Source organism: Grosmannia clavigera (assembly GCF_000143105.1).
Source record: "Grosmannia clavigera kw1407 unplaced genomic scaffold GCSC_161, whole genome shotgun sequence".
In the NCBI taxonomy this organism is placed as follows: domain Eukaryota; kingdom Fungi; phylum Ascomycota; class Sordariomycetes; order Ophiostomatales; family Ophiostomataceae; genus Leptographium; species Leptographium clavigerum.
In genome coordinates, this window is record NW_014040778.1 from 120,597 (window position 1) to 142,384 (window position 21,788).

General features: G+C 58.7%; 7 protein-coding genes across 7 annotated transcripts; 3 read left to right on the plus strand and 4 right to left on the minus strand.

Moving 5' to 3' along the window:
• Nucleotides 1-1,712: 1,712 nt before the first annotated feature.
• On the plus strand, nucleotides 1,713-4,112 carry CMQ_8285 (glycosyl transferase, family 2; the record flags this gene model as incomplete). Its single annotated transcript, XM_014315826.1, has 3 exons — nucleotides 1,713-1,985; nucleotides 2,086-2,787; nucleotides 2,850-4,112. The coding sequence occupies 3 exons, from the start codon at nucleotides 1,713-1,715 to the stop codon at nucleotides 4,110-4,112; spliced, it is 2,238 nt and encodes a 745-aa protein (XP_014171301.1).
• A 1,379-nt stretch (nucleotides 4,113-5,491) lies between these two features.
• CMQ_8048 (uncharacterized protein) lies at nucleotides 5,492-6,072 on the plus strand (the record flags this gene model as incomplete). Its single annotated transcript, XM_014315589.1, has 4 exons — nucleotides 5,492-5,537; nucleotides 5,624-5,735; nucleotides 5,808-5,905; nucleotides 5,975-6,072. 4 exons carry the CDS (start codon nucleotides 5,492-5,494, stop codon nucleotides 6,070-6,072), a joined length of 354 nt encoding a protein of 117 aa, XP_014171064.1.
• A 347-nt stretch (nucleotides 6,073-6,419) lies between these two features.
• On the minus strand, nucleotides 6,420-8,377 carry CMQ_8081 (hsp70 chaperone; the record flags this gene model as incomplete). Its single annotated transcript, XM_014315622.1, has 3 exons — nucleotides 6,420-7,974; nucleotides 8,038-8,164; nucleotides 8,230-8,377. 3 exons carry the CDS (start codon nucleotides 8,375-8,377, stop codon nucleotides 6,420-6,422), a joined length of 1,830 nt encoding a protein of 609 aa, XP_014171097.1.
• A 425-nt stretch (nucleotides 8,378-8,802) lies between these two features.
• CMQ_8118 (uncharacterized protein) lies at nucleotides 8,803-10,380 on the plus strand (the record flags this gene model as incomplete). The annotated part of the gene is made up of 2 exons (XM_014315659.1): nucleotides 8,803-8,900; nucleotides 8,973-10,380. 2 exons carry the CDS (start codon nucleotides 8,803-8,805, stop codon nucleotides 10,378-10,380), a joined length of 1,506 nt encoding a protein of 501 aa, XP_014171134.1.
• Nucleotides 10,381-10,523: 143 nt separating this feature from the next.
• CMQ_8300 (2-methylcitrate dehydratase) lies at nucleotides 10,524-12,259 on the minus strand (the record flags this gene model as incomplete). The annotated part of the gene is made up of 2 exons (XM_014315841.1): nucleotides 10,524-11,939; nucleotides 11,987-12,259. 2 exons carry the CDS (start codon nucleotides 12,257-12,259, stop codon nucleotides 10,524-10,526), a joined length of 1,689 nt encoding a protein of 562 aa, XP_014171316.1.
• A 1,747-nt stretch (nucleotides 12,260-14,006) lies between these two features.
• On the minus strand, nucleotides 14,007-15,907 carry CMQ_8237 (pre-RNA splicing factor; the record flags this gene model as incomplete). Its single annotated transcript, XM_014315778.1, has 4 exons — nucleotides 14,007-14,616; nucleotides 14,681-14,751; nucleotides 15,311-15,723; nucleotides 15,805-15,907. 4 exons carry the CDS (start codon nucleotides 15,905-15,907, stop codon nucleotides 14,007-14,009), a joined length of 1,197 nt encoding a protein of 398 aa, XP_014171253.1.
• Nucleotides 15,908-16,759: 852 nt separating this feature from the next.
• CMQ_8256 (intermediate filament protein) lies at nucleotides 16,760-21,357 on the minus strand (the record flags this gene model as incomplete). Its single annotated transcript, XM_014315797.1, has 2 exons — nucleotides 16,760-16,832; nucleotides 17,027-21,357. The coding sequence occupies 2 exons, from the start codon at nucleotides 21,355-21,357 to the stop codon at nucleotides 16,760-16,762; spliced, it is 4,404 nt and encodes a 1,467-aa protein (XP_014171272.1).
• Nucleotides 21,358-21,788: the final 431 nt, after the last annotated feature.

The window sequence follows — 21,788 nt, forward strand, 5'->3', positions numbered from 1 at the left end:
TAATGAAGAAAACCAAACAGGAAAAAAAATGCCGAGAACCAGGGAGACGTTCGAGTCGGGAATGAAACGGGGGCGGGCGCAGCTAGATCGCTGTAGCTGCGATGCCAGGCGGGCGTCCGCCGGCGCGCGTTTTCAGCTGTACTACGAGTACGATAGGTACATAGTAGGGCCCTAGAGTGCAGTGCACTGTGCTGATCAAGCGTAGTCTGAGACTAAGAATAGGGGCAGTTCCACAGTTGCCATTGCAAGATTTTGCATTCCCCTATTTTCCCGCATGCTACCGCAGTAGGTCGTTTGTCCAAAACGGAGGGAGGGGGCCCTTGCCGTGTCTTGTTGTGTCGTCTACGGCCTTCTTGTCCGCGTACGCCTATACGAATAGTACCGCAAGTGCGGCAACATCGGATCGAATGGGGCTTTGGTGGGCTGTGGCGGTGATTTGCGGTGGTGGGCCTCACGGCGAAGACGAGGAAAGGCTAACGGAGATCAAGTTTACTTTGCTCACATATGACCGGTATGGTAATATGTATTTTGAGACGTCGCGATAGGTGTGGCCCCCCAGGGTCCGTGTGCCTGAGCCGGACTAACCGTGCATGACGGACTGCATACGAGGTGGCATGTACTCCGTACCCAGATGGGTACTCTTGTCACAATACGGAGTGGAATTAAGACAAGGATACGCCACCCAACTGGTCCGGCGTCTAATTAGTGTAGCTGGCATGCTGAACCGATCGCGCCGGAGAGGCCAGGGGAAAGGGCAAAGAAAAAACATCCAAACGCAAAAATAAAAATAAAAATAAAATATAGCCGGGCCGCCAACTGGGCTGGGAAGGGCAAAAAAGGGCTAGCAAGAAAAAACAATGGACGGAAGAAGAAAAAGAGGCTCCCACTAAGGATGTAACACTCGGTCTGTCGACGTCCTGCAATAGGACGGCATTGCTCGTAGATAAAGGGGTGGGGCTGGGGGCGTGTGGCTGCTTAGCGTGTCGTATCCTCCGTCTCGCTCGTACTTCTGCGTACATAGCTGTGCCCTTTGTGATTTCGCCCAAATGGTGTGCTCCTTCCTCAAACTTCTCTCTTTCATTCCTCCTTCCAACTGCTGACTGTTCCATTCGTTCGCTCGCTCTTTGTTTTGCTGCATCTGCCAATTCTGCTTCCTCCCAATTATATCTTTCCACCCTCGCTTTTCACTCGTTTGCAACGCTCCATCCTCTCGCGATAAGAGGTCGAGGCTGGGACCACGCGGATCATCCGGCTCTCCCTGTCCCTCTCTTCACTGTCGTTTGCACTATTACCCACGGTCGCTTCCACCCCCCCGCCCTTTAATCATACTTCACCTCGCAATTCCAGCGGTTCCGGGCGGGCCCTTTGGCACACAGTCGGCCTTATTACCAGCCCTTCGTTTTGTCCGTCGATAGAAAAGCGACGGGATGCAGTCCCACGATTACACCGGCCTAGACGGCAACGGCCACTCGCCTCGAAACGCAGAGCACCAAGTCGAGCTCGACGTTCTCGGCAACCGCAGCTACCAGCAGCAGGAGCAGGGCCAATATCAGCAGCCATACCAGCAACAACCGTACCAGCAGCAGCCTTACCAGCAGCCGTATCAACAGAATCAGTACGGTCTGATGCAGCCCTCAGAGCAGCCCTACTCCCAGCCGCACGAGACCCTTGCATCGCCCTACAGCCAGCAAGAGAATGACTACAGAAGGGCTATGGGCTCCAACACCGACTTCTCTCGTCCTATAGCCTCTCCACGGCAGACTCCCGTGTATCAGTCAGCACACACGTCCTCTACGGCTGTGAACTCGGACGACTACATCCCCTCGCCCGCCTGGGCGCCTGGCCAGCAGCGTGCCGGAAACGGCTTCCTGACGGAATCCCACGACGCCTTTGGCTCCCGATCCAGCAGCCCGTCACTGCGACACAGCGGTCAGGCCAGCGCTGCTGACCTGGCCTACCTCAAGCGCAACCGCCCGGTGTCGTCCGTGATGGACTCGCGGCCTACCACCCCCCAATCTCGTAAGTACTGTGCTTCACAGCCCCCTCCTGTCCTAACTTGGTCGCTCATTCGAACGGAAATCACAGAATCAGAGCCATCTCACCCTTGCGGGACTGCTTCCTCATACGCCGGAGCCGACCCTGGAGAAGGACTGGGTCGTGCCTGGTACTGTGGCCCGTCTGCATGACCGTGACGATGCCGATATCTGGAAGGGATGGCGCCGCTTTCTCTACAAGTTCACGCCAATGATGACAGTCCTCAACACTGGACTTTACTTGCTCTATTTGGCTCTGCGCATCTACTGCGTCGTCTCTGCGCAAAACGCTTTCGGCGCTGTCTTTGTTGCCGCCTGGATTTTCATCGCTGTTGAGCTCTCTACCGCCATTCCATCTCTGCTGCACAATGGCTGGACCATCATGTCTGTTCGCCGGCGGAACCGCCCCAAGTTGCGGCTTATGGGCGATGACGTCCCGACCGTCGATGTGTTTGTCACGTGCTGCAAGGAAGACGACGATCTCGTTATGGATACCGCTCGTGCTGCATGTGATCTGGACTACCCTAAGAACCGCTTCCGGGTTATTATTCTCGATGACGGCAAGGTTGAAAGCTTGGCCAAGGCTGCTGAGGCTCTGTCGGCTACCTACCCGAACCTGTTCTACATCGCCCGTCCCAAGTTTCCTGGTGTCCCCCATCATTTCAAGGCTGGTAACCTCAACTACGGTCTCGATGCTGTCCACAACTTCCCTGGCGGTGCTGGCGAGTACATGGCAGCTCTGGACGCCGACATGGTACGTTGCACTTGCCCGAGGTAGAAATGTTTGTAACGGCAATCACTAACAAGAGTGTTCAGATTCCCGAACGCTCGTGGCTTCGTGCTGTCGTCCCTCATCTAGTTGCCGATCCTAAGATGGCCCTGGCTTGCCCGCCACAGCTGTTCTACAACACCCCTCCGTGCGACCCGTTGGCACAGAGCTTGGACTTCTTCGTGCACGTTATTGAGCCTATCAAGGACACTATGGGCGTTGCTTGGTGTACTGGATCTGGTTACGTCGCACGCCGCGAGGCACTGGACGAGATTGGCAACTTCCCTCTTGGCTCGCTGGCTGAGGATGTCGCTACCCCTACGAAGAGGCTTGGCGCTGGCTGGAAGACTGCCTTTATTCACGAGCCCCTGCAGTACGGAACTGTCCCTGACGATTTCGCCAGTCATCTGAAGCAGCGTACCCGTTGGGCTATCGGTACCGTGGACACGTCATTCAAGCTGAAGTTTTTTCTGTGGGGCGACTCCATCAAGCAGATGACCTTTGCTCAACGCTTTTCTGGCTTCCTGTACGCGGTCCTTTCGCTTTACACGATTCTCCTGACGATTTCACTGTTTGCCATTCCCATCATCCTGATCTGGGGTAAGCAGCTGGTTGCGTACACCAACGAGAACCAGCTGCGGTGGCTGGTGCGGGCTTGCTTCGCGACGACAATGTCCAACCGTCTTTGCGAGTTTGTTCTGTTCATTCCTGCTGGCTACCACACTGGCCAGCGCGGTTCCCGGTACCAGCTGTGGATGTCGCCCTACATTGCGCTATGTCTGATCCGGTCCTTTATGCTGCCCAAGTGGCTTGGTGGCGTGACGCAGGCCTTTACCCCTACCGGTTCCATTGCGTCGGCACTGAACGAACGTGACGCCAAGGCACGCAAGAACATGTTCCGGCGTGTGTTCGGCGTCGTGTTCAGCTACATGGCCTGGTTCCACATGACATACGTGTATGTCACGCTCGTGGGCGTGGCCATGTCGACCTACCGGTGCTTTTACATGTATTCGGGTGTCAAGCCTGTGCTTCACGGTCTGGTTACGCATGCTTTCTGGCCTCCATTGACTTTCGTCTTTATCTGCAGCGCCATGTGGACGCCGATTGCCTATGCCATTGACCCTCCCTCCATGCCTGAGCGCGAGGAGCTGCTGGACCGGGACCCGAAGACTGGCGTGGCGCACCCGACAAAGGCCCCCAAGAAGATTGCGTTTGGTGGCCAGTCAGCGTGGTACGAGCTGGAGTACACGTTCACGACGGCCTACACGGTCCTGATCTTCGTCATGTCGTTCATGTCTTACGTGTTTTAAACGGCTACGCGTTGCAGAAATGAGCAGAGGAGATCACAGGGTAATCTCGCCGGAGTTTTGCATACCACTTTTCTTCCACTCCGACAAGTGCGATTTCAGAACGTGCTCGTTCTATTAATACGGTCGTCTAGACCACATTTCGAGAAGAACCGCTGCGAAAAAAGCATCATGTGTCTTTGTCGTTGCGGCCGGCTTCTTGCCTTTGGTTTATTTTTTCGGTTTATTATTTTTTCCCTTTTTGTACACGCTACATGTGGCACATGCACACACCTACACATATATTAGAGGCATTGGTGCAGCGGGAATGCTTGTCCATACGGCATATGGCTTGAAGTCTGGAACAATGAGTTAACGGATAGGAGAGCAAGGACATTGTAATTGATTATTATGCTTGTTACGTATGGTTTCTATTTTCCACTATTTTAATCAATACTCATTTCATTCATTTGGGGTCAACTGTTTGGGGGTGGATGCAGAATTGAAGGCGTGAAAACTATTTTTTTGCCATGTTATGTTTAATTCTGCGATTCTGGTGATCTTGCTTTTGCAAACCGTCACGTGCTGTCGGGTTGCACAATAAAGGGCGCTTAATGCTGCTAGCCGAGTTGGGTGAACCTGTCTGAATTATTGGTTTATGGGGTAAAACGGCATTGAAGCAGAGAGGTTGACTGTGTATCGTGTGTATCGTGTATTTCTCGTCAGGTTTGCAAGAGGCTTTTTTTACGTCAGGATTACCGTTTTGCCGCCTCTCAGCTTTAATTTGGCAGCAGAATTTTTTTTCCTAACTATGCGGTAGAGAACCAACAATTGAACTAAAACGGAGAGTAGTCTATATTATTTCTGAGCAAACTGGCTGCTGTTGCTGAAAAACTTCGGTATATAGCTTTTAGTAATTTTTTTAGGGGTTACGCCTTACTAGAAATTGAAGAAATCAATATAAAAGTACAACGAGCACTGTCAATTCAGCTTTCCGATGAAGACGGCAAATCGAGCTGGATTGGATGGGGGAAAAGAAGTTGGAGCCGACTCGGATTACATGCTGTATGTATCTTATACTTTGAAGGAGAAGTCCTTAATTGGTGGAAATTGGCGGAGTAGCGCCAACACCTTATTTTCGTACCCCTGAATGCTGGAGTTGGACCGTTTGAGGTTGAGTGCTGTACTTATGTTATCCGTCTAGCAATGCATTGCCTAACCTGGTACTCCGTAGAAGGCTGCTTTGATTAGTCATCACTCGGTTAATGCAATTTCGGCATAGCTGACTACGCGCCAAGCTGAAAGGACAATTCGGTCGAAAAGACTACATCTCCTTTCGATTGCCCTTTGACCTCCAACGACAGCATCACCGACCTGTCCGACCCGTCTCACGCACCGACACGATGGCCCCGAAGAAAGAAAAGAAAGATCAGCGCCGGCTGAACCTGGGTAGGAGGCCAATGCTGCGGTCCCCGTGCGCAATCTGTCGATGTTCCAGCGTTCGCGCAATTTGCTGACCCGCCCCGTCTTCTCAGCTGTTCCCTACCAGGCACCGGCCCCGAAAACGGACGCTGCTGATGTGACGTCGTCCATGTCGTCCATCATGCCAATGGCGGCCATGATGACGCGCAACCGCTACATTGGCTGGTAAGCGTCCTCAGACATTTGCGCGTTTTCTTTTCCGCGCACCTGCTAACAGGCGCTTGTTTTTCCTTGCAGGAGCTCTGTCATGTTCAGCGTCCTCAACTGGCTGGGCGAGAGCGAGGAGTCGAGGAAGTCCAGCAGCACGCCGGGCATCTTCTCTGTCGGAATGTCATGTGAGCATCTCTCGTGAGGGCTGTCGAGCGGGAAGCTGTAGCTGTCGCTAATCTGTCCCGGCGTCTCAGTCATGGCGCTCGCGGTGACCTACATCCCACTGTTTATGCCAGCCCCCGGCCAGGAGGCGGCACCGGTAGCAGCTCTCACCCCCGTTCCGGTGGCGTGAGATGGATTGAAGTGAAAGGCTTGGATAGGATGTCTTACGCCTACAGCAGCGTCGCAATACGCCCCGGAGAAAAGGGGATGAAAAGAACGAGACATATTTCTATCCAGTGGATACAGGCTGCAACGACACATCTACCCCCTTAAATTCGTCTGGTTTAAGAAAACAAAATGTACGAAAATCTAGCATTGAGCCGGCCCAGTGTCCTCGCATGTTTTCGTCCGCGTCGTCTATCCCTATGCGAGCGTATCCCGGACGTTGGCCCGTACGGAGTTGCCAAGCGTCTGACCCAAAAAGAAATCCCAAACCGGACACACGCCTGCTACTTAGCCAAGAGTGGCCGGGACAGTCTAGAAAGAGCCGCGGATGGCGGCCTTGCCGCCGACTTCTCTGGCAGTGAAGCTGACGGAGAAGTCAGCGCGGATGCTGATGGCGACCTCGATCTTGGCGTTTTTGCCGACGCCGCGAAGAGCAGCCTCAGCCAGGAGATCCTGTGCCTTCCAAGCTTTTTTCCGTTCGCCCTCGTCTTCGTCGTCACTGTCGTCGTCGCTGTCGTCGTCGCTGTCGTCGTCGTCGTCATCGTCGTCGTCGGCAGCCTTGGCCTTCTTCTCCTTGGGGATGTGGTGGACGTGGGTGCTGCCCTCGGCAAAGCGCAGCAGGACGTCGCCGCCCTCCTTGGGGCCGGACACGAGGATGGCACGGCGGATGGGGACGGCAGACTCGGCAGCGATGATGGGGGTGAAGACCTCGGTCACAGCGGTGCCGTCAGCAGCAGCAGTCGGAGCCAGGGGCACGGCGATGACGCCGACGGCCAGGGCAGTGTGCTGGACGGTGCGGACCATCTGGTGGGAGCTCTGCTCGACCTCGTCGGACTCAAAGTCGCAGATGAGGCTGGCCTGCAGGGCAGCACCACGGGCCTGCAGCTCAGACGGGTTCGTGGTGGAGGGAACAGTGCTGGGGGCGACGATGGTGGCGGTGCCGGCGAAGAGGGCGCGCATATTCTCGGCGAGACGGGGAGTGTGGGCAGTGCCGCCGGACAGCAGAACGGTGTCAATGTCGATAGTGTCGAGGCCGGCCTTGTGGACGACGGCACTCACAAGACGATCGATGCCGGCAAAGACGGGCCGAGCAAGAGTCTCGTAGCGGATGCGGTTGATGGTGCTGGTGAAGTCGATGCCGTCGGCGAGCGACTCGACGCTGAAGGAAGCGTTGGAGCCCAGGCTAAGGGCCTTCTTAGCAGATTCAGCCTCGAGGCGCATCTTGGCCAAGCTGCGGGGGTTTTCGCGCGGATCGACGCCCTTGTTGCGCTTGGCAAACTCCTTGGGGAAGTGGTCGATCAGGACCTTGTCGAGGGCGGCGCCGACGAATTCGTAGTCGTGCAGGGTGGCCAGGACGGTGGTGATGCCGGCACTGGACGAGACAACAGCGGCATCGGTGCGCGTGCCACCAACATCGAGCACGACCATAAACTTGTCCTTGGATGTGGCTGCGTCAGCGGCAACGATGCCCGAGGCAGCCTCAGCGTCTATGCGGGCGTGATAGGCTGCGGCGACAGCAGCCGGCTCGGAGATGATCTGCAGCACCTCGAGGCCGGCAGCGTTGGCAGCCTGCACGACAGCCTGGCGCTGGATCTCGGTGGCGTTCGTTGGCAGCGTGATGACGGCAGACGTGACCTTGCGGCCGAGATAATCGGTGGCCGAGCCGACAAGACGGCGGAGGTAGCGTGTAGTCACGTCGGACACGGATACCACGGACGGTGCAGCCGGCGTGCTGACCCCCTCACTCTCGGCGGACCCTTCGCTGCTCACAGGTGCAGCCTTGTCCACGATCGAAAAGGTCACCGTGCCGCTGGTTTCTTGTGGATGGGCTGAAGCATGGCAGTACGTCGGGTCGATGTCGGCAAAGCTGGCGGCTGGTCAGCAGGAGCGTCGTGAGACGGTTGTGATGCATGCAGGGGAAAAGACATACTCCTTGCCGAGCAGGTCCTTGAAGAAGGCCACCGTGTTCTTTGAGTTGCGGACGAGAAAGTTTTTGGCCTGCTGGCCGTAGTACTCTTCGCCGTCGACATACGACAGGACGGTGGGGATCTGACGATCTGTGGTGGTGCACGGCCTGTCAGCGGGCTGGCTCGCTTGCTTCAATGGCTCGACCAGAACTTACCGCCGTCCTCGTTGGCGATCACCTCGACACGGTCATCAAAGGTGTAGGCGATGGAGCTGTTGGAGTTGCCAAACGAGATGCCGATGGCCATGCGGTTCTCCGGTGCAACCTGCACGCCAGCAGGCGCAGACTTCGCCTCCGAAGCCATTGGTGTGTCTGGGCGGTGCCGGAAAGGTTCTTGTCGGGAGAGGAGAGGGCAAGAAGTCGCTTCCGTAGTGCGTGGCGGGGTGCTGGGAGAATGATGCGGAATTCCAGGCTGTGAAAAATGCGAAGAAAAAAAAGTGATTTCAGGAAGCCGTGTAGATCTTGGAGTGGGTCATTCTGCGCTGCCATTGGAGAGATAGGGCTGTATCTGTACCAGCAAGACGGCGTGTGAGCTTGGTGGGCAGAAGTATGTGTACATACCCCTCAGTTAGTCAGAAACAAAATATTGCGATAAGATAATGGATCACGTGACCATGCGTCAGCTGTTGCCAGGAGACGTAGACTTTTTTGTGAAAGGGCGGAAGCGAAAGCTGAGCTTCATCGAACACGCGTTTTTTATCTGCGCGCATCGCCCTGCCATCCTGCACGATGGCGCCGCTGGTTCTGCACAATGTTCCGGACGACGAGCTATACACGGGAAAGGACGGGGTGACGAGGCCGTTTGCCGTGGTCGGGGCCACAGACGAGTGAGTGCAGAGTCGGGCGATCAGAAGGGGGGGGACGTGTCAAGATGGGAGCACTTTCTGACAGCTTGACAGACGTCGATCCGCGCGGCTGCGGCGACAAGGGCAGACGAACCACGGCGCGTTTGGGCGGACGCGAACGCGGCCCCAAGCGGGTTCGGGGCCGTCGAGTGGACGACGGCCACAGCCGGCAGCCAAGGCGATGACGACGACGACGACGGCAGCAGACGAGGTGTTTAGCGGGTGGAAGCGGCACCAGGAGATGGAGGTGCAGCAGCAGCATCAGCATCAGCAGAACCAGCAGCACCACCACCACGGGGAGCTAGAGGCGCCGAGCGGTCTAGGCGCACGAAAGGCGAGCAGCAGCAGTCTCGGGGCTGACGAGGACGAGTCGGACGCGATGGCGGTAGCGACGACGACGACGATAGCAGCCGGCAAGACGCAGCACCGCGCGAACCAGCCGACAGAGGTGATTCTGCGCGGTTACCGCGGCCCCGAGTACCAGTACGCGGCCGTGGACCGATACGAGCAGATTGCCGGGCGGATCTGCGAGGACTACCCACGCGATCCGCCGGTGGGCAGCAGCCGGCGTGGCTTCCGAGGCGGCGGAGGACTGCGACAGGCGGCAGCGCGTGCGGCGGCCACGGTGGCGTCCAACGGGACGGCGGCCCTGACGACGGCCGAGCGACAGGCCGTGATGCAGCGGGTCGCCAGCGGACGGCACTGGGTCAAGGTGACGTTTGAGTCGGCTGCCGCAGCTGAGGCCGCCTTGTATGCCTCGCCCCAGAGCGTGCTCGGCTACCTCGTGTCGGCTGAGCTGTTCTGCGGCCTCGTCTTGGCCCCGGCTGACGACGTCGCCGTGCCTGATCCTGACGCTCTCGTCGACGGCGCCCGCGCCTATCGCGCCCATGCCGACCACGACCGCGGCGAGCACTTTTCCTTTCCCCCACCCGTCTCGCTCTCTGGCTCCTCCCACACTGTCGAGTCCGGCACCGTCACCAACGACGACGGCCGCGACCTCTCCACAACCTCGTCTTCAACCGCTCGACGGGCTGCTGCGCCGTCCAGCACGGCTAGCGGCAGCATCGCCAACGACTTTCCCGGCAGTTGGGTCGGCCAGGCCGAGCTCGTCAACTCGGACAAGGACCTGGACAGGAACAAGGACAGCAGCAAGGACACGAACAACAGCCCTCCTCCTCCCGAGAGCGAGTTCTGTCGCCGCATTCCCACCGCCCGACGCGCCATGCTCAAGGCCCCTGAACAGGCTCTGCTGCCGCGCGAGTCGGCTATGCGCTCGCTCTTCAAACAGGTCCCGTTGTTGCATCGGCTGACTGGAACCATCATCGGCAACCAGGTCCCGCGTCGCGAGGACGGCGTGTTCGACTGGGACAAGGCTAGCCTGTACTGGAAGCTTATGTGGTTCCTCGACTACCTCTTCGGCCTCTTTGGCGGCGAGATCCTGGACGCGAACAAGGAGGATTGAGGGAGAGTACTCGTAGAAGAGTTGCTGGTAATGGAGGGAAGCCAACGGAATCATGGGAACGGCATCATTGGGTCACGGTATGCAATCACGTGTTCGAGTGTTTTATTTATTTTATTTGGACAATCCGCTACGCATCGCCCACCTCACTGGTTCTCCTTGACAAACTTGCTCTTCTCGACCACGTACAGGTTCAGCAGCTCGTCCACCGGCAGCTTGTCGACGCGGCTGCCGTCGGTGCTCAGCCGGACGAGCTCCTCGACGCGGGCTGGTGCAAAGTGCGGCTCCAGATGGCGCTTGAACTTGGCCAGGATGACCGGCTTGGCCTCCTCGCGACGCAGCGGGTGGCCCAGCGGCGCTTCGACCACGACCTCGGGCAGGGCGGAGCCATCCTTGAACGTGACGGTGAGCGCGTTCGAGATCGTCCGCTTGGCCGGGTCGTGGTAGTCGGTCGTGAACTGGGGATCCTCGACGCACGTGATCTTCTTCCGGAGGGCATCCAGCTCCGGACTTGTGGCCGCCTCGGACGCGTCGAGGTAATCGTTGGCCGTCAGCCGGCCATACTTGAGCATCACGGCCGCCATGTACTGCACGCAGTGGTCGCGGTCGGCAAAGTTGTTGAGCGGCGCAAACTGCTTGTCGATGATGCGAATGCAGGCCTCGTGGGTCCGACACGTGACCGTCTCAATGTCCTCAGTCGTCTTGCCGGCCGCCTGGAGCTGTGCATGAATCGTCTCGGCCGCCTCGACGGCTGTCTGCGAGTGGAACTCAGCCGGATACGAGACCTTGAAGAGCACGTTCTCCATCACGTAGCTGCCGTACGGCCGATTGAACGCGAACGGACGACCGCCGAAGAGGACATCATAAAAGCCCCAGGTCTTGGCCGTGAGCACTGTCGGGATGCCGGACTCGCCGGCAGCCACGCGCAGCGCCAGTCCGACAGCCCGCTGACACGCGTCACCGGCCGCCCACGACTTGCGCGACATGGTGTTGGGAGCATGGCGGTACGTCCGCAGGCTCTGGCCGTCGACAAAGGCCTGGCTGACCGCGGCCGCAATCCCGTCCTTGCCGAGACCGAGCATGTCTGCCACCACGGCCGCGCTGGCCACCTTGACCAGCAGCACGTGGTCCAGGCCGACCTTGTTGAACGAGTTGAGGATGGCTAGGTTGCCCTGGATCTCGTGCGCCTTGGTCGCGTACGCGAGCACATCGCCGACCGTCACGATCCGTCCACCCGCCAGCTTCTTGCCCGTGCTGCCGGCCTGCTTGTTCGTCCGGTTGATCCAGTCGGCCACCGCGAGAATCGCGCCCAGGTTGTCCGACGGGTGGCCCCATTCGGCCGCCAGCCAGCAGTCGTTGTAGTCCAGCCAGCGGATCATCGCCCCAATGTTAAACGCCCCGTTGACCGGGTCCAACACGTAATGTGTGCCCGGCACTCGTGTCCCGTTGGGCACCACCGTGCCGTCCACCACTGGGCCCAGCAGCTTGGTGCATTCGGGGAACTGCAGCGCCTCGAGGCCGCAGCCAAGCGTGTCCAGGAGGATCCAGCGGGCCGTGTCGATCTGGGGAGTTAGAGAGAACAAAACAGAGAACGAAGCAGAAAACTCACTGCTACTGGCGAGTCAATCGTCACGTCGCTCACGTACGACGCAATGTCGTCAATCTCCTTGTCGTAGGCCATCGTCGGCTTGGCCGTGGGAGCCGATGAGTACGGGCGGCGCGACGACACAAAGCCCTTTTGCGAGGACGGACCAGACGACCTGCTCGAGACGGTCAGAGCTGGACCTGTCTGCAGCAGCACAGAGCCAAGGGCAGCAGCGGATCGGGTCTGCGGGCGCAGCACGCGAGAGGCAAGACGGAGGCTGCGAGAGGCAGAGTACATGGCTGTGAGCAGGTAGGGCGGATGTGAGAGAGAGGGGAAATGGAGAGAAGAAGGGCAGAGAACAGCCTCACTTTGGGGGGGGAACCTTTTAGGGCTCGGTTTTCAGGCTGCGGAGATGCTCTTCCTGGGGAAGCTGCGTTGCGCACTGCTGTTTCTTTCGGCTGCTCAATACCGCAAAGCGACGGCTGTTTGGAGGGTGTCCGGCACAAGAGCACAGCGCAGGTGCGAGTCGCTCGTTTTACCGCGGCCAACCGAGTGGACCCACCACCAAACGCCTCGGCAAAAGCTTTGTGCCCTCATGTTCGTTCACGCCGTCCAGACCGACCTAGTCTCTGCTCTCAACCCCAGACTGCCACATGGAAAGGTGTGCCATTGTTCAGGCTGACGAATTGACCGTCCTTCTGAATACATTGTTGTCTGAAGTTCGTCTTCTTTTGTAATACCACAGCTAGATGCGAAAAGTAAGATACTTGGGCGTAGAAACGTCATCCGTACATATTTACTGTTACGTGATATTACACCTCTGAACATCCGGACCACCATCCACACAATCCCATGAGATCAAGACAGCAATCTTGAAGATGCGCTGGACATACTTCGTACACTTCCCACAGCAATGACTTACCCCACACCATATAAAGCGGGGTACAGTATACTAACCCCGCTTGCCAAACTTACACGTTCCTAGAAGTTATAAAGACGGCATTAACAATGTTGGAGATAGCCTCAATTATGTGTACTCTGTTTCTGCTCAGGTGCATTGCCTGAAGTAACGCGGTGGATTTGTAGCACAACTTTTAAAGCTACTATTTCTATTGTCTCAGAGTTTGCATACGGTGAATGCCGCTATAAATATACATCCCTTTACGAGTATCAAGTGTAATTTATAAGAGCCCCCCTTCGATTCTCTGCATTGTCAAAAACATCATCGACAACGCCAGCACTCCTTCGCCTCATCTTTCGACACAACGCTGATCCAAAACCGCTCTCCTGCAAATGCTCTCCATCTCTCGTCCATTGTCTCCCGTACGGTAGACCGCCACTACCGAACAGTAGCTGTCCTCGCCACTCGAACGAAACATTTGCCCATCGTGTCGAGGTAATGGGCCCCGGGCCTTAGGTCGCTCGTCGGCCGTAAAGATAAAGCAAAATAGACATCTACAACCATCCAAGTCTACTTGTTTATGCAATCATATCGAAGACTTGGACTTGTAGGAGAAGCATTCTACGTTCCGACTTGGCGTCGACGTGGCAGGCAAAGAAATAGTCTTGTCATGACATAGATCAGCCTGTAAAGTAAAAGTAAAAGCAAAGCAAAGAAAAGCATAGCAAAGGGCAAAACAAGATAGATCCGTGGCGTCCCGGGGATTGTTGGATCCCTATCATCGATCCTCTTTCTGCCAGTAGTTCCGTTTCTCCAAAACGACAATAAAGAAATGGCGCAGCGGTGCTGGCGTTTCGACCGAGTCGAGTGTTCTGTCCTGGACGTTCCCTCCTCTCGTCCCTTTCCTTTCCCGTTCCGCTGGTCCCAGATGTCCGTGCAGCGACCTCTGACGGCCGCACGGAGTACTTGTCGGAGAGGAAGAAAGAATCCACGCATGTCCTGCCGAATGTGCCGATCGGGTCCTCGAGCATAGGCTCACCCGTCTCTGAGGGCAATTCTACACCGTCAGGTCAAGGCGGTGCCAACAAAAACAGGCAAGGAAGAGGAGAGGTGCAGAAACAGGAGGGTAAGGAATCTCGCGGTTTACCAGTAGCGCCGGTCATAGTCGCGCGAATAGCCTCCTTCACGCGGGTATCCCACGTCACGGGGAGGGAAGTCCCGGGGCGGCGGTGGACGGCCGTAAGGAGCCCGGTTGTTCGCATACGGATCGCTAGGGGGGTACTCGCGACGGTAGGGGTCATCGTAGCGGCGGGACGGCGGCGGGTAGTCCTCGACGGGGCCGCGACGCGGCGATGTCGGGTAGTGCATGCGGTCGTCAAAGTACTCCCGGCGCGGCGGAGGGCTGCGGTCGCGGTAGCTCTCGCGATAGGCAGCCTCGCCACGACGCGATGGGCTGTAGCCACGCGGCGGAGGCGGAGGGCCACGGCGATGGTCGTAGTCGTCGCGAGGCGGCATGCCATACGGTCGACGGCCCGGATGAGGCGATCGCGAGCGTCCGCGGCCATCGCGAGGCGGCATATCCGTGAAAACCTGGGAGTACATTGTCAGCAGGCAGACCGAGGCCGAGGCCGAGAGATCGGAGACGGCCAAACTTACGCCGACGGAACATGTGACGATCTTGTCTCTGAATTCTGTGTTGTCAAGCTTCTCAATAGCAGTGGCCAGATCCTGGGCGGACTCGAATTCGACGCTCCTAAAGCCGTTGTCAGGGAGCCGAGAAATGACAGAGCAACGAGGGAGAAGGAGAGAAGACCCACCCATCACCGAACCGGTTGGTCTCGGAGAAGACGACTTCCAATCCGGAGCGACGAGCAAAGTCTTTGAGATCCTGTAGTCCAGAGTCCGTGTAAGTTGGTTATCCTGGAGAAGGTGGAGCTGGTGCCTTGTGTTCGACGGAAGAGGAGCGGACGTCCTGGCCGAATATCTACGTGGGTTGGCCAGTCAAAGAGAGGGAGACATTCTTTTCCAGTAGCCACAGGCCAGAGGCCATTCTCACACAGGACAGGAAGGGGGGAGGGGGGGGGGGGGGGCACAAAACAAGAAGAGTGCTGTTCAAACCGGCCTAGGACAGTACAGGACCAGGATTACCAGCATACCAACAACCAGGGGAAAGGCAACCGGCCAGTTCACCAAGCTCCTTCAGGGAAGCGATAGAGAGAAGAAACCGAAGAGAGAGCCAGCGATGGCGACGGAGCGGAGGAGCATATTTCACGGTGACGGCCGTTCCAGCATCTGGTTGGGCAAAGGACAATCCAAGAGACGAGCCGACAAGAGAGAGAGACAAGAGAGGCTGGCCCATCCTCGAGGGAAGAACGTTGAACGTTGGGGTTGGAGGACACAGACGACAAGGACGAAGAAGAGGAGAGGAAGAGAATGGATCGACCGACCTGCCAGCTGGTATCGTTGGGCAGCCCCGTGATGGCCATGCGATGGGCTGTGCGTCTAGGCCGCGGCGGCGGACGATCGTGGCTGTTGTAGCCACCACCACCAGGACCACCACCACCGCCGCCGCCATAGGGACCGTGGCCGAGACCGCCGCCGCCGGGGCCGTGGTTAGGACCACCGCCCAGACCACCACCGGGTCCGCCGCCGGGTCCGCCACCTTCGCCACGACGTCCACGCGCAAATTGCACGGTCAGGCGCTCGCCCATAAAGTCGGAGCCGTGGAAGGCGGGAACGACGTCACGGGCATCCATGGCGTCGCGGTACTCGATGAAGCCGAAGCCGTTCATGAGCTTGATGTCGAGGATCTCGCCGGTGCCATGTTTGTTGAAGTGGCTCTCGACGTCCGATCGGGTGACTGGGAGTGTGAGTATGTGATTTTGAGTGTGAATGGTGGCAGCAGAACACCAGAACACCAAAACACCGAATCCCAGCTTACCATTTCGTGGCAGATTGCCCAGGTACAGACGGGTGTTGGACACCTCGTTGGCCGGATGGGACGGCGCCGGCGTGTTGGAGATGGTGCCGGGCGTGGTCGACATCGCGGCAGGGGAGCTCGAGGACGAGCAGCTAGCTCGAGAATCGCGAGCTGGATCGAAGCCAAACAAGAGACGCCGTGGGGAAGACGACGACGACCCGAGCAGCAGGAAAGGCGAAAGGCAGAAGCAATGTCGCCAGCCACCGGACGACAGGAGCGTATGCAGGCGAAGAAAAAAAAGAAAAGAGAAATGGAGATGGAAACGAAAGGACAGGAGCCCGAACAAGGTCAGGTTGGGAGATGGGAGTTGGGAGAGGCGGCGTGCAGCTGACGAAAATGGGCAGAAGCGAGGAGAAGAGGGCGAATGGGGACAATGGGGCAGAACGGGCAGGCGGTCAGTCGTCCAAAGAGGCTAACGACTAAAAATTTAATACGAAATAATAATGAAAAAAAAAAGAGGAACCCCACCCGGCAAAACAACGAAAAAAAAAAAAAAGTGGCAGTGGCGATCCCAGCAACGGCCGCTGCTGCGTGTAGCTGCCCCCCCCCCCTTCTATAATCCAGGCGCCTAGCAGGGGGGCACGGAACTGTGATGCGCTGCTCTTTAGGGGCGGGGAAGCAGCATGGGGCTAGCCGCTCAGCTACGAGCACAGCTGATGGTGTCTATCACTTACCCACACCTCGATCCAGGGCGTCTGATTGGACACGGGTGTATTCAGTGGGTCACAGCAGGGCGGCTGCTACGAGTCCACATGGAAGATGTCGGCAAGAATCTGCATTCAATTCTCGGATTAGGCAGAGACACGGGCTAGGACAAGAGCGACGGTCTAGACCGATTACGCAACGCAGGCTTGTCTTGGATGATATTATATTGAAACAGGCGACGATGACGAGGCCAGCCGAAGCATGCAGCGTCTCAGGCCACGCCTCGGAGGTCGCCAAAGAGAATGTCCACGATCTCGTCGAGTAGCGTGAAGGCGAGGTGGGCACTGAAGGTTAGCAGGAGGAGAGAGGGAGGGGGAAAGAGAGAGAGAAAGAGAGAGAGAGAGAGAAAGAGAGAGAAAGAAAGAGAAAGAAAGAGAGAAAGAGAGAAGAGAGAGAGAAAGAGAGAGAGAAAGAGAGAGAAAGAAAGAGAAAGAGAGAAAGAGAGAGAGAAAGAGAGAGAAAGACAGAAAAAACTCACTTCAATCGACTGTTGTTAAACGTGGCAAAGATGCGTCGGCTGGCCGCCTGTGCGTTCAGCCGGCCGACCACGCTTCCGGCCAAGTCAGGCACCAGTGTGGCCAGCATCAGACCGGCTTCTGTGCGTGTGCGCGTCTTCTGGGCCGTCGTGCGGCCAGGCGAGGCTGCTCCCCCAAACAGCGTTTCCTGAACCAAGGCAAGATACCGCAGCAGCGCGTCTTCTTCCTGTACGGCCAGCCGCACATTCTCGCGCAGCTTCCGCTCGATCGTGCCGCCTAGTAGCTGGTGCAGCACCACCACCACTGCCCGACCCCGGAGCCAGTTGTTGCCCCGGTTCAGCTCAAAGACTTCGAGAAAGATGTCGCAGATCGGCTTGACAAACGGCGGCGCTTCAGCCGCTTCCAGCAGCGTCTGGCCCTCGTTCTCGTTATTGCCGCTGTTGTTGCTGCCCGTCTGCTCTTCGAACGCGGCCAGTTCGGCTGCTGCTTCGGCCGACTCGCCCACTGTTGCCACTGAAGATCTTTCTCCTCCTGTTCCTGTTCCTCCTCCTCCTCCCTGCAGCTGGCTCGTCGCTGCTGCAATCAGGCTCTGTCCTGCCAACGAAAGCTGATCCAGCACCGGAATGCTGCCCAGAATGTCTTCCACCCCGTCGGCCACCGATTCGTAGAGTCGCGACATCACGTCTTTGTTGCCCTCCCCATCCTCTCCCCCTCCCCCTCCTCCTCCTCCTCCTCCTCCTTCCCCTCTTCCACCTCCACCGTGGCCAATCACCCGCTGCGACAGAAATGCTCGCAGATCGCGGCTCCGACAGACGTCTGGCAGCAGCAGCAGCGCCCGCAAGTAGCGCTCCAGGGCCGCCCGCCGCTTCTGCAGAAAATCGCCCTGCAGCTTCATCATGATCACACGGCGCCGCGGAAAGTCCAACGACCGCACTGATGGATAACGCGCCCGCAGTCGCTGGTGCAGCGCCCAGAACTCGCTGTACCGTCGCCACACTGCCCACACTGCTGCCGGCACCGTCTCGCCTGCTGCTCGCTGCACCTCGATCGCGTATCGCGCGTACTCTTTGCCGCCGTGAGCCTCGTCGTGGCCCACCTGAATCGTTGTCAGCTGCACCGTCGCCCGTCCGAACAGGCTGTTGTCGCTCTCCTGCACCACGTATTGCTGTCGCTGCAGCTCTTTGCGCCGCATCTCCCGCTGCAGGCTCGACTTGGACTTGCGCAGGATCCGCAGCTCTGCCGTGTTGTTCGTCAGCTCCGCCTTTCGCAGCAGCGAGTCCACCACCGCATCTTGTGCTGCCAGCCGCTCAATGTCGTCTGTCAGCGCCGTGATCGCCTCTGCCAGCCCCAGGTCGCCTGGTGCCGCTTCGTGCACCGTTTCCTCGTCCTCCTCCTTGCTGCCCTTCTCCATACCCTCGCGTGCACCACCGTTGCCACCACCACCACCTCCTTCCGCCCCGTCTTCCTCCTCGTCTGACAGGTACTTGCCCTCGTCGCCAAAAAGGTCGTCGTCCTCAAACACTCCGATCCGCGATGCCGCGCTGACTAGCCCCAGCGACGCGATGCTCGGCTTCTCCGTCTCCTTGCGTGGAGCTGGCGGGCTGCTGCGTCGTTGCAGATCCACTGAGCCGCGTGGGCTCTCCCTGCTCTCCCCTCCGTCCATACCGGAGAAGATGCTAGACCCGCCGCCACCACCACCGCCACCTCCACCGCCAACACTATCGTCCGTGCCGAACAGCGATGCTCTCAGATCTGCCGCCGTTGTTGGTGGCCTGTCCTCCATAATGTTCGTTAGGGCCTCCTCCACTGCCTCCACCACTTTGGTGTCCAGCACCTCTGTGTGTGGCACCTCCGTCTGGTCGAGGCTCTGCACCGAATCGGCCAAGACGTCGTGCTCGTTGTTATTAGTATTATGGTTGATACTGTGACTGTTATTGCTGCCACCTGCACTGCTGAAGAAGTCGTCGTCGTCGCCAAACAACGGTGACGGCGTTCGTCGCTCGTCCAATGATCGTCGCACGCTCGGGTTGCCATGTCTCTCTCCGGCGAAGAGAAAGTCGTTGCCGTTTCCGTTACCCATTCCATGGCCATTGCCGTTGCTCGATGCCACTGCTGCTGCCGCCGTCGTGGCTGTAGCCCGTAGGTCCGTCGACGATTCTGCCCGTCGCGTCGGCTGCAGCTTTGTCCGCAGTCTGCTGGTGGGGGTCGTCTTGACGGCTGCTTGTGACGCTGTGCCCACAGAAGTCGGCAGCGTCGGTGCTCGCTCCTCTGCGCGACTCGCCGGCCTCGACGGCTTGGCAGGCCATGCGGGTCTCGCAGGCGACGGCGTCGACATGCTGCTGCTGCTGTTTGTCTGTGCCGCCTCCTCGGCTGCCAGACACTTGTAGAACAGGTCTGACCTCTTGAATCCCTGGAAGTACTTCGCCTTCATCTCCTCCAGCACAGTCGTCTGGCACTGCAGAATCGCCCGTCGTGCCCGGTAGTACTGCGCCGGCGTAGCGCCCGTGCCCGCTTCGAGAAATACCTGCACTGCGCGGCGCGACGTCTCGGGGATGTGCAGCTCTGGCCGCACCAGGTACGCCTGGTCGATCTGCGCCAGGTCGAGCCGGTCCGAGTCTGTCCATGCTGGCAGCGACGACGGCAGTGGCTCGTTGTTCGCGTCGCCATCCGCGTCATCGTCCTCGTCCTCCAGCGGGTTGCGGAACCCGTCCACCACCAGCCAAAACTGCACCAGAGGCAGCATCCGCTGTCGGTCCATGTACTCCATAAAGTACGACATGCCTGCTGCGTCCCGCAGTAGCTCGCCAAGACTGGCCATTTCCAGCCGCGAAACCGCAGGCATTTGATTTGTCGCTGCTCCGCCTCCCAAGCCGATGCCAATGGGCCCAGGACCCTGGCCCATGCCTGTGGCGCCGCTCGACGACATGTCGCTGCTGCCGTTCGTGCGTCGGTCACCACCGGCTGCCAGGTACTGTACCTTCTGGTCGAGCAGCCGCTTGCACATGTCCAGACGCCGGAGGTATACAGCCTGATCCTGGCTCTCTGCTGCCGGGCCTGCTGTCCCCAGCTGCTGCCGCTGTAGGTACTGCAGCTGCTGTAGCTGCTGGCTTTGCAGGTCGCGCTTGAGCTGACTGGCTACCTCGCTGCGGAAACGTCGGGCATCCGAGAGGTTGTTGACCTTGCGGACCGAACGCACAAATCGCTCGAACCGGCGCTCGCTGTCGCCCACGGCAAGTCGGGGAAACGCCGTCGTCGGCCGGTTCGATCGCGGGACCGGAGAGGCGTGCTGGTCGAGGGCGGCACGCAGCTTTCGCACGGTCGACCGGTCCTGCAGCATGGTGCGGCCGTAGTTCTCCATCAGCTGATTCCACGTGTCCGGTTCGGCCAGCAGCTGCATCACGGGGTAGAGCACCGCGCAGGCGACGATCTCGCGCACGAGTGCCGCAACCGGACGGCTGGCGAGGAAGCTGGCCGGCAGCAGCTGGGGTAGCAGCCGGCTGGCCACAAGCCGGCGCAGGTAGTCCTGGCGGACGAGCCGCGTGTTGGTGTCCGAGTACGAGAGGCTGGCCGCCGGATGCAGACCGCCGCCTACAGCCCCGCGGCTGATGCGGTTGTCGCGGTACTTTGCCGCAATTGCGAGGTCAAGCTCGTCCGACTCGGTTACTGACCGGTTGAGCTTGCGCCCACGGACTGCCCGTTCGGCCTCGTTGAAGTCGTGGAAATGCGCCGTCAGGATCGGCACCAATCGGCCTGTGAGCACTTCCACCACGTCGTCCACCGCGAGCAGCCGGTCGCGGAGGCTGCCAAGAGCCACACGGATCGTCGCATCCACCGCATTCGGGAACACGGCGCTGGGTCCGATGCTGGCGTACCAGGACCGGATGTAGGTTCGGAGGATGTTCTCCAGCAGCTCGTCGAGGGCTGCCGAGACCCTTGGAGACTGCGGGTACAGTGGTATCGGGCTGTAGTCGCTGTGGGCACGCAACGCTGCCACCTCGCCGGGCCAGTGCTCGGGCGAGACAAACGCAACGCCGCGTGGCCGTCGAGAAATCCGGATCGCTGCCATCGCTGCGGCTTTTGAGGAGGTCGAGGTCGAGGCTGAGGTCGAGGTCGCAGTCGTTTCTGCTGCTGCTGCCTCCGCTATGCCCGGCCCGTACAGAGGCCCTCGTACGGTCAGCGTCGCCAGGGCCAGCAGGCCGGCGCCCGTCAGCAACGCCCCCACGACGATGCCATGACCCGCAAACCGAATGGCCGGAAACCAGTGCGTGGCATAGCCCCAGGCCACAAAGCTGGCCAGTCCTGCAAGAACGACGTCCTTGGCCCTGAAGGCCATACCAATGCAAGGCAGAAAGAGTTGCGACGACGGACTGCTGCTGCTGCTGCTGCTGATGCCGTCGATGCACAAACGGCCTCTCTTGTTGGTTTCTGATTGACGTAGATGAATTTGGGACGCCTCCGTAGAGCGAATACAGGGGTCGGATTTTCTGAATTGCACCTATCGCCTATCGCCAAAGTCAGGTGGCACGGCCCGGTCGCACCTGCCCCGCCGCGCTGGTGCAGCTACGAACCCGTAGCGTACAGAGTCCGGAGTAATAAGGACATTACGTGCGTACGCTCGGAGCTGAGAAATGTAGGAGGATGCTAAGAGAGCTGCTTCCGTTTTCGCTTCTTGTCATCTCAAATTCGTTGCAAATTGCGCACAGCTCTCCATATTACCACGTGACCGAAAACAGATGTTCCAGCATATCACCAACAGTACGACGT